At 21.6% G+C, this 13455-nt stretch overlaps 1 protein-coding gene across 1 annotated transcript in view; it reads right to left on the reverse strand.

The window, feature by feature from the left end:
- Positions 1–413: 413 nt before the first annotated feature.
- Positions 414–13455, reverse strand: part of LOC139382945 (transcriptional coactivator YAP1-like) — a 94294-nt gene continuing 81252 nt past the window's right edge. The window contains exon 8 of the mRNA XM_071127219.1: positions 414–2034. Within this exon, the coding sequence (XP_070983320.1) occupies positions 1799–2034 (236 nt within the window). The 3' untranslated portion in view covers positions 414–1798. The remainder of the gene's footprint in view (positions 2035–13455) is intronic.

Raw genomic sequence — 13455 nt, forward strand, 5'->3', positions numbered from 1 at the left:
GGGTGTCCAGTAAAGTGTTACTGAAGTCCCATGATAATAACACGTTTTTATAAAAACAGAAACATACGGTTGATTATTGGACATTAACGTAAGTAGAGGAGACTATTTTTGATGTTTGTTTGGCAATAATACAACTTCTTAGGCACATTATTTAGTATTATTACTTGGTGTAGATTTTCTTGCTCTTCTTCTCTCAAAAAATACAACTGAAGGCACTTTGATTTGACAAAAACGTATAAACATGCTGGCACAGCCAAGCAGCAGTACGTATGTATCATATTGTATAGTATAGTATAGTAGTGGTGTAAAGTACTTAAGCCAAGCAGCAGTACGTATGTATCATATTGTATAGTATAGTATAGTAGTGGTGTAAAGTACTTAAGTAAAAATACTTTAAAGTACTACTGAAGTCGTTTTTTGGGGTATCTGTACTTTTTTATTTACTGTTTTGACAACTTATACTTTTACTTCACTACTTTCCTAAAGGTGAGGTCTGGTTTGTTTAATGTAAGGAATTTTAAGTGATTTCTACTTTTACTTTTGATACTAAAGTTGATTTAAAAACAAACACTTTTAGACTTTTACTCGAGTAGTATTTTACTGGGTGACTTTCACTTTTACTTGAGACATTTTCTATTAAGGTATCTTTACTTTTTATTCAAGTATGACAATTGGGTCCTTTTTCCACCACTGAGTATAGTATACGAGGTCCCCGGCCCAGGCTCCAGGCAATAGCCCATCCCCCATCACCACCACACAGAGCTAACATGTCCTAACTGGGACTCCAGCTTGTGTAACCTAGGTTATGTCCCAAATAGCACCCTATACCTTATCTAGTGCACTACTACCAGGGGCCATAGTAGTGTACTATGTCAGGAATATGTGCCATTTGGGGCGAAGCCCTAACCTAACGTACCTAAACTAACCTTCCAAATCAATACAGTTCTTTACACAACTTCAGATATATCATTTTGGGTTTTCTCAGGCTCATCATTAAAAACAAAAACTATTTAAAACAACAATGTAAAATACATGAATTAAAAGAAAAAAAGGCAGGATAATACAATGCTTGAATGCTATTGTCAGGAAGCCTGGGGCCGAGGTGAGAGGAGTACAGGCAGGCAGCCACCCAGATCAGATGTGGGGGTTGGGGGATAAGGAGAGCTGCAAGCCCCTTGCCTTGCCGGCCGGCCAGCAGGTAAGACACCCTAGATGTAAAGGTTTGGTAGAGAAACAAACAAGCACCAGGTAAAGATGATGGACAGATTGAGAATGCCAGCCGTGTGAAAAGATTCAGGGACCTTTGAATAAATTGTGTGTTCACAGGCCAGCCTTGAAGACACAGACAACAAAAAGAAAGATATAGAAACAACAGAATAGCAGTGACCCAGTCGGCCATGTTAACATGTATGCTGCCCGATGACAGATATCATTCATATCCAGGAAGGAGGAAAATATGATTGTTTTAATCAAGGCAACTACACATCCTTCACTGGTCTGAGAGTTTGACTAGGAAGCAGGTAAACGTGTGGACTATAGGAGTGAAGAGCAGTGTCTCTCCTATAGAGCCCATAGGAGCTAATCCCAGGCTCCTCTCCTCTCTCCTATATACCTGCGGGTCAGAGCATGTTGTTCCACTGCTCAAATCGTGTGTTGGGTCATGACTAAACACCCACCTCAATTGGTGGGTCATGACTAAACACCCACCTCAATTGGTGGGTCAAGTAGCAAAAAAAAGTTTGTAAACCGATGTTGTATACTATAGCTTATCAGTGAGCAGGCCCAGGTCCGGCTTGGTCTATAACCATGTGAGGAAGTTCTCCTTGTCCATCTTGGTGGCTGCCAGAACTGACTCCATGTCGTTTAGGATGTCGGAGCTCAAGGCTTCCTGTAGACTAGGCATTAGCTCTTCCCCCTCCACGGCCATGCTCTTGTTCTCCAGCGTACCAAGGTCTACATCTGTCCCCGGGATGACGTCCAGGTAGTCAGGGAAACGACTGGGCTGTGTTCCCATGGAGACTGGCAGGGAGTCCCCTGATTATGACAAAACAACCACGTGGATGTGTTATGTAAAGTTATGAAGCATTATGATGATGTTCTAATGTATTATAATGTTGTTATAATGTATTATGTTATAATGTATTATGTTGTTGTTATAATGTATTATGATGTTGTTATAATGTATTATGATGTTGTTATAATGTATTATGTTATAATGTATTATGTTATAATGTATTATGATGTTGTTATAATGTATTATGATGTTGTTATAATGTATTATGATGTTGTTATAATGTATTATGATGTTGTTATAATGTATTATGTTATAATGTATTATGTTATAATGTATTATGATGTTGTTATGGTGTATTATGATGTTGTTATAATGTATTATGTTATAATGTATTATGTTATAATGTATTATGTTGTTGTTATAATGTATTATGATGTTGTTATAGTGTATTATGATGTTGTTATAATGTATTATGATGTTGTTATAATGTATTATGATGTTGTTATAATGTATTATGTTATAATGTATTATGTTATAATGTATTATGATGTTGTTATAATGTATTATGATGTTGTTATAATGTATTATGTTATAATGTATTATGTTATAATGTATTATGATGTTGTTATAATGTATTATAATATTGTTATGATGTATTATGTTATAATGTATTATGATGTTGTTATAATGTATTATGATGTTGTTATAATGTATTATGATGTTGTTCTAGTGTATTATGATGTTGTTATAATGTATTATGTTATAATGTATTATAATATTGTTATAATGTATTATGTTATAATGTATTATGTTATAATGTATTATGATGTTGTTATAATGTATTATGTTATAATGTATTATGTTATAATGTAATATGATGTTGTTATAATGTATTATGTTATAATGTATTATGTTATAATGTATTATGATGTTGTTATAATGTATTATGATGTTGTAATAATGTATTATGATGTTATAATGTATTATGATGTTGTTATAATGTATTATGATGTTGTTATAATGTATTATGATGTTGTTATAATGTATTATGATGTTGTTATAATGTATTATGTTATAAATATATTATGATGTTGTTATAATGTATTATGTTATAATGTATTATGATGTTGTTATAATGTATTATAATATTGTTATAATGTATTATGTTATAAATATATTATGATGTTGTTATAATGTATTATGATGTTGTTATAGTGTATTATGATGTTGTTATAATGTATTATGTTATAAATATATTATAATATTGTTATAATGTATTATGATGTTGTTATAATGTATTATAATATTGTTATAATGTATTATGTTATAAATATATTATGATGTTGTTATAATGTATTATGATGTTGTTATAGTGTATTATGATGTTGTTATAATGTATTATGATGTTGTTCTAATGTATTATGATGTTGTTATAATGTATTATAATATTGTTATAATGTATTATGTTATAATGTATTATGATGTTGTTATAATGTATTATGATGTTGTAATAATGTATTATGATGTTGTTATAATGTATTATGTTATAATGTATTATGATGTTGTTATAATGTATTATGATGTTGTTATAATGTATTATGATGTTGTTATAATGTATTATGTTATAATGTATTATGATGTTGTTATAATGTATTATGATGTTGTTATAATGTATTATGATGTTGTTATAATGTATTATGTTATAATGTATTATGATGTTGTTATAATGTATTATGATGTTGTTATAATGTATTATGATGTTGTATAATGTATTATGATGTTGTAATAATGTATTATGATGTTGTTATAATGTATTATGATGTTGTTATAATGTATTATGATGTTGTTATAATGTATTATGATGATGTTATAATGTATTATGATGTTGTTATAATGTATTATGATGTTGTTATAATGTATTATGATGTTGTTATAATGTATTATGATGTTGTTATAATGTATTATGATGATGTTATAATGTATTATGATGTTGTTATAATGTATTATGATGTTGTTATAATGTATTATGATGTTGTTATAGTGTATTATGATGTTGTTATAATGTATTATGATGTTGTTATAATGTATTATGATGTTGTTATAATGTATTATGATGTTGTTATAATGTATTATGTTATAATGTATTATGATGTTGTTATAATGTATTATGATGTTGTTATAATGTATTATGATGTTGTTATAGTGTATTATGATGTTGTTATAATGTATTATGTTATAATGTATTATGATGTTGTTATAGTGTATTATGATGTTGTTATAGTGTATTATGATGTTTTTATAATGTATTATGTTATAATGTATTATGATGTTGTTATAATGTATTATGATGTTGTTATAATGTATTATGATGTTGTTATAATGTATTATGTTATAATGTATTATGTTGTTGTTATAATGTATTATGTTATAATGTATTATGTTGTTGTTATAATGTATTATGTTATAATGTATTATGTTGTTGTTATAATGTATTATGTTATAATGTATTATGATGTTGTTATAATGTATTATGATGTTGTTATAATGTATTATAATATTGTTATAATGTATTATGTTATAATGTATTATGTTATAATGTATTATGTTATAATGTATTATGTTATAGTGTATTATGTTATAATGTATTATAATATTGTTATAATGTATTATGATGTTGTTATAATGTATTATAATATTGTTATAATGTATTATGATGTTGTTATAATGTATTATGTTATAATGTATTATGTTATAATGTATTATGATGTTGTTATAATGTATTATGTTATAATGTATTATGTTATAATGTAATATGATGTTGTTATAATGTATTATGTGATAATGTATTATGTTATAATGTATTATGATGTTGTTATAATGTATTATGATGTTGTAATAATGTATTATGATGTTATAATGTATTATGATGTTGTTATAATGTATTATGATGTTGTTATAATGTATTATGATGTTGTTATAATGTATTATGATGTTGTTATAATGTAATATGATGTTGTTATAATGTATTATGTTATAATGTATTATGATGTTGTTATAATGTATTATAATATTGTTATAATGTATTATGTTATAAATATATTATGATGTTGTTATAATGTATTATGATGTTGTTATAGTGTATTATGATGTTGTTATAATGTATTATAATATTGTTATAATGTATTATGTTATAATGTATTATGATGTTGTTATAATGTATTATGATGTTGTAATAATGTATTATGATGTTGTTATAATGTATTATGTTATAATGTATTATGATGTTGTTATAATGTATTATGATGTTGTTATAATGTATTATGATGTTGTATAATGTATTATGATGTTGTAATAATGTATTATGATGTTGTTATAATGTATTATGATGTTGTTATAATGTATTATGATGTTGTTATAATGTATTATGATGTTGTTATAATGTATTATGATGTTGTTATAATGTATTATGATGTTGTTATAATGTATTATGATGTTGTTATAATGTATTATGATGATGTTATAATGTATTATGATGTTGTTATAATGTATTATGATGTTGTTATAATGTATTATGATGTTGTTATAGTGTATTATGATGTTGTTATAATGTATTATGATGTTGTTATAATGTATTATGATGTTGTTATAATGTATTATGATGTTGTTATAATGTATTATGTTATAATGTATTATGATGTTGTTATAATGTATTATGTTATAATGTATTATGTTATAATGTATTATGATGTTGTTATAATGTATTATGTTATAATGTATTATGTTATAATGTATTATGATGTTGTTATAATGTATTATGATGTTGTTATAATGTATTATGATGTTGTTATAATGTATTATGATGTTGTTATAATGTATTATGTTATAATGTATTATGTTATAATGTATTATGATGTTGTTATGGTGTATTATGATGTTGTTATAATGTATTATGTTATAATGTATTATGTTATAATGTATTATGTTGTTGTTATAATGTATTATGATGTTGTTATAGTGTATTATGATGTTGTTATAATGTATTATGATGTTGTTATAATGTATTATGATGTTGTTATAATGTATTATGTTATAATGTATTATGTTATAATGTATTATGATGTTGTTATAATGTATTATGATGTTGTTATAATGTATTATGTTATAATGTATTATGTTATAATGTATTATGATGTTGTTATAATGTATTATAATATTGTTATGATGTATTATGTTATAATGTATTATGATGTTGTTATAATGTATTATGATGTTGTTATAATGTATTATGATGTTGTTCTAGTGTATTATGATGTTGTTATAATGTATTATGTTATAATGTATTATAATATTGTTATAATGTATTATGTTATAATGTATTATGTTATAATGTATTATGATGTTGTTATAATGTATTATGTTATAATGTATTATGTTATAATGTAATATGATGTTGTTATAATGTATTATGTTATAATGTATTATGTTATAATGTATTATGATGTTGTTATAATGTATTATGATGTTGTAATAATGTATTATGATGTTATAATGTATTATGATGTTGTTATAATGTATTATGATGTTGTTATAATGTATTATGATGTTGTTATAATGTATTATGATGTTGTTATAATGTATTATGTTATAAATATATTATGATGTTGTTATAATGTATTATGTTATAATGTATTATGATGTTGTTATAATGTATTATAATATTGTTATAATGTATTATGTTATAAATATATTATGATGTTGTTATAATGTATTATGATGTTGTTATAGTGTATTATGATGTTGTTATAATGTATTATGTTATAAATATATTATAATATTGTTATAATGTATTATGATGTTGTTATAATGTATTATAATATTGTTATAATGTATTATGTTATAAATATATTATGATGTTGTTATAATGTATTATGATGTTGTTATAGTGTATTATGATGTTGTTATAATGTATTATGATGTTGTTATAATGTATTATGATGTTGTTATAATGTATTATAATATTGTTATAATGTATTATGTTATAATGTATTATGATGTTGTTATAATGTATTATGATGTTGTAATAATGTATTATGATGTTGTTATAATGTATTATGTTATAATGTATTATGATGTTGTTATAATGTATTATGATGTTGTTATAATGTATTATGATGTTGTTATAATGTATTATGTTATAATGTATTATGATGTTGTTATAATGTATTATGATGTTGTTATAATGTATTATGATGTTGTTATAATGTATTATGTTATAATGTATTATGATGTTGTTATAATGTATTATGATGTTGTTATAATGTATTATGATGTTGTATAATGTATTATGATGTTGTAATAATGTATTATGATGTTGTTATAATGTATTATGATGTTGTTATAATGTATTATGATGTTGTTATAATGTATTATGATGATGTTATAATGTATTATGATGTTGTTATAATGTATTATGATGTTGTTATAATGTATTATGATGTTGTTATAATGTATTATGATGTTGTTATAATGTATTATGATGATGTTATAATGTATTATGATGTTGTTATAATGTATTATGATGTTGTTATAATGTATTATGATGTTGTTATAGTGTATTATGATGTTGTTATAATGTATTATGATGTTGTTATAATGTATTATGATGTTGTTATAATGTATTATGATGTTGTTATAATGTATTATGTTATAATGTATTATGATGTTGTTATAATGTATTATGATGTTGTTATAATGTATTATGATGTTGTTATAGTGTATTATGATGTTGTTATAATGTATTATGTTATAATGTATTATGATGTTGTTATAGTGTATTATGATGTTGTTATAGTGTATTATGATGTTTTTATAATGTATTATGTTATAATGTATTATGATGTTGTTATAATGTATTATGATGTTGTTATAATGTATTATGATGTTGTTATAATGTATTATGTTATAATGTATTATGTTGTTGTTATAATGTATTATGTTATAATGTATTATGTTGTTGTTATAATGTATTATGTTATAATGTATTATGTTGTTGTTATAATGTATTATGTTATAATGTATTATGATGTTGTTATAATGTATTATGATGTTGTTATAATGTATTATAATATTGTTATAATGTATTATGTTATAATGTATTATGTTATAATGTATTATGTTATAATGTATTATGTTATAGTGTATTATGTTATAATGTATTATAATATTGTTATAATGTATTATGATGTTGTTATAATGTATTATAATATTGTTATAATGTATTATGATGTTGTTATAATGTATTATGTTATAATGTATTATGTTATAATGTATTATGATGTTGTTATAATGTATTATGTTATAATGTATTATGTTATAATGTAATATGATGTTGTTATAATGTATTATGTGATAATGTATTATGTTATAATGTATTATGATGTTGTTATAATGTATTATGATGTTGTAATAATGTATTATGATGTTATAATGTATTATGATGTTGTTATAATGTATTATGATGTTGTTATAATGTATTATGATGTTGTTATAATGTATTATGATGTTGTTATAATGTAATATGATGTTGTTATAATGTATTATGTTATAATGTATTATGATGTTGTTATAATGTATTATAATATTGTTATAATGTATTATGTTATAAATATATTATGATGTTGTTATAATGTATTATGATGTTGTTATAGTGTATTATGATGTTGTTATAATGTATTATAATATTGTTATAATGTATTATGTTATAATGTATTATGATGTTGTTATAATGTATTATGATGTTGTAATAATGTATTATGATGTTGTTATAATGTATTATGTTATAATGTATTATGATGTTGTTATAATGTATTATGATGTTGTTATAATGTATTATGATGTTGTATAATGTATTATGATGTTGTAATAATGTATTATGATGTTGTTATAATGTATTATGATGTTGTTATAATGTATTATGATGTTGTTATAATGTATTATGATGTTGTTATAATGTATTATGATGTTGTTATAATGTATTATGATGTTGTTATAATGTATTATGATGTTGTTATAATGTATTATGATGATGTTATAATGTATTATGATGTTGTTATAATGTATTATGATGTTGTTATAATGTATTATGATGTTGTTATAGTGTATTATGATGTTGTTATAATGTATTATGATGTTGTTATAATGTATTATGATGTTGTTATAATGTATTATGATGTTGTTATAATGTATTATGTTATAATGTATTATGATGTTGTTATAATGTATTATGATGTTGTTATAATGTATTATGATGTTGTTATAGTGTATTATGATGTTGTTATAATGTATTATGTTATAATGTATTATGATGTTGTTATAGTGTATTATGATGTTGTTATAGTGTATTATGATGTTTTTATAATGTATTATGTTATAATGTATTATGATGTTGTTATAATGTATTATGATGTTGTTATAATGTATTATGATGTTGTTATAATGTATTATGTTATAATGTATTATGTTGTTGTTATAATGTATTATGTTATAATGTATTATGTTGTTGTTATAATGTATTATGTTATAATGTATTATGTTGTTGTTATAATGTATTATGTTATAATGTATTATGTTATAATGTATTATGATGTTGTTATAATGTATTATGATGTTGTTATAATGTATTATAATATTGTTATAATGTATTATGTTATAATGTATTATGTTATAGTGTATTATGTTATAATGTATTATAATATTGTTATAATGTATTATGATGTTGTTATAATGTATTATAATATTGTTATAATGTATTATGATGTTGTTATAATGTATTATGTTATAATGTATTATGATGTTGTTATAATGTATTATGATGTTGTAATAATGTATTATGATGTTGTTATAATGTATTATGATGTTGTTATAATGTATTATGATGTTGTTATAATGTATTATGTTATAATGTATTATGTTATAATGTATTATGTTATAATGTATTATGATGTTGTTATAATGTATTATGATGTTGTTATAATGTATTATGATGTTGTTATAGTGTATTATGATGTTGTTATAATGTATTATGATGTTGTTATAATGTATTATGTTATAATGTATTATGATGTTGTTATAATGTATTATGATGTTGTTATAATGTATTATGTTATAATGTATTATGTTATAATGTATTATGATGTTGTTATAATGTATTATGATGTTGTTATAGTGTATTATGATGTTGTAAAATGTATTATGATGTTGTAATAATGTATTATGATGTTGTTATAGTGTATTATGATGTTGTTATAATGTATTATGATGTTGTTATAATGTATTACGATGATGTTATAATGTATTATGATGATGTTATAATGTATTATGATGTTGTTATAATGTATTATGATGTTGTTATAATGTATTATGATGTTGTTATAATGTATTATGATGATGTTATAATGTATTATGATGTTGTTATAATGTATTATGATGTTTTTATAATGTATTATGATGTTGTATAATGTATTATGATGATGTTATAATGTATTATGATGTAGTTATAATGTATTATGATGATGTATAGTGTATTATGATGTTGTAAAATGTATTATGATGTTGTTATAATGTATTATGATGTTGTTATAATGTATTATGATGTTGTAAAATGTATTATGATGTTGTAATAATGTATTATGTTATAATGTATTATGATGTTGTTATAATGTATTATGATGTTGTTATAATGTATTATGATGTTGTTATAATGTATTATGATGTTGTAAAATGTATTATGTTATAATGTATTATGTTATAATGTATTATGATGTTGTTATAATGTATTATGATGTTGTAATAATGTATTATGATGTTGTTATAATGTATTATGATGTTGTTATAATGTATTATGATGTTGTTCTAATGTATTATGATGTTGTTATAATGTATTATGATGTTGTTATAATGTATTATGATGTTGTTATAATGTATTATGATGTTGTTATAATGTATTATGATGTTGTTATAGTGTATTATGATGTTGTAAAATGTATTATGATGTTGTTATAATGTATTATGATGTTGTTATAATGTATTATGATGTTGTTCTAGTGTATTATGATGTTGTTATAGTGTATTATGATGTTGTTATAATGTATTATGATGTTGTTATAGTGTATTATGATGTTGTAAAATGTATTATGATGTTGTTATAATGTATTATGATGTTGTTATAGTGTATTATGATGTTGTTATAATGTATTATGTTATAATGTATTATGATGTTGTAATAATGTATTATGATGTTGTAATAATGTATTATGTTATAATGTATTATGATGTTGTAATAATGTATTATGATGTTGTAATAATGTATTATGTTATAATGTATTATGATGTTGTTATAATGTATTATGATGTTGTTATAATGTATTATGATGTTGTAAAATGTATTATGATGTTGTAATAATGTATTATGTTATAATGTATTATGATGTTGTAATAATGTATTATGATGTTGTTATAATGTATTATGATGTTGTTATAATGTATTATGTTATAATGTATTATGATGTTGTTATAATGTATTATGTTATAATGTATTATGTTATAATGTATTATGATGTTGTTATAATGTATTATGATGTTGTTATAGTGTATGATGATGTTATAATGTATTATGTTATAATGTATTATGTTATAATGTATTATGATGTTGTTATAATGTATTATGATGTTGTAATAATGTATTATGTTATAATGTATTATGATGTTGTTATAATGTATTATGTTATAATGTATTATGTTATAATGTATTATGATGATGTTATAATGTATTATGATGTTGTTATAGTGTATTATGATGTTGTTATAATGTATTATGATGTTGTTATAATGTATTATGTTATAGTGTATTATGATGTTGTTATAATGTATTATGTTATAATGTATTATGATGTTGTTATAATGTATTATGATGTTGTTATAGTGTATTATGATGTTGTTATAATGTATTATGATGTTGTTATAATGTATTATGTTATAATGTATTATGTTATAATGTATTATGATGTTGTTATAATGTATTATGTTATAATGTATTATGATGTTGTTATAATGTATTATGTTATAATGTATTATGATGTTGTTATAATGTATTATGATGTTGTTATAATGTATTATGATGTTGTTATAATGTATTATGATGTTGTTATAATGTATTATGTTATAATGTATTATGATGTTGTTATAATGTATTATGTTATAATGTATTATGATGTTGTTATAATGTATTATGTTATAATGTATTATGATGTTGTTATAGTGTATTATGATGTTGTTATAATGTATTATGATGTTGTTATAATGTATTATGATGTTGTTATAATGTATTATGATGTTGTTATAGTGTATTATGATGTTGTTATAATGTATTATGATGTTGTTATAATGTATTATGATATTGTTATAATGTATTATGATGTTGTTATAATGTATTATGATGTTGTTATAGTGTATTATGATGTTTTTATGATGTATTATGATGTTGTTATAATGTATTATGATGTTGTTATAATGTATTATGATGTTGTTATAATGTATTATGATGTTGTTATGATGTATTATGATGTTGTTATGATGTATTATGATGTTGTAATAATGTATTATGATGTTGTTATAGTGTATTATGATGATGTTATAATGTATTATGATGTTGTTATAATGTATTATGATGTTGTTATAATGTATTATAATGTTGTTATGATGTATTATGATGTTGTTATGATGTATTATGATGTTGTAATAATGTATTATGATGTTGTTATAGTGTATTATGATGTTGTTATAATGTATTATGATGTTGTATAATGTATTATGATGTTGTTATAATGTATTATGATGATGTTATAATGTATTATGATGTTGTTATAATGTATTATGATGTTGTTATAATGTATTATGATGTTGTTATAATGTATTATGATGTTGTTATAATGTATTACGATGTTGTATAATGTATTATGTTGTTGTTATAATGTATTATGATGTTGTTATAATGTATTATGATGTTGTTATAATGTATTATGTTATAATGTATTATGATGTTGTTATAATGTATTATGTTATAATGTATTATGATGTTGTTATAATGTATTATGATGTTGTTATAATGTATTATGATGTTGTTATAATGTATTATGATGTTGTTATAATGTATTATGATGTTGTTATAATGTATTATGATGTTGTTATAGTGTATTATGATGTTGTTATAATGTATTATGATGTTGTTATAGTGTATTATGTTATAATGTATTATGATGTTGTTATAGTGTATTATAATATTGTTATAATGTATTATGTTATAATGTATTATGATGTTGTTATAATGTATTATAATATTGTTATAATGTATTATAATATTGTTATAATGTATTATGTTATAATGT

This window comes from Oncorhynchus clarkii, chromosome 24 (assembly GCF_045791955.1).
Source record: "Oncorhynchus clarkii lewisi isolate Uvic-CL-2024 chromosome 24, UVic_Ocla_1.0, whole genome shotgun sequence".
Taxonomy (NCBI): domain Eukaryota; kingdom Metazoa; phylum Chordata; class Actinopteri; order Salmoniformes; family Salmonidae; genus Oncorhynchus; species Oncorhynchus clarkii.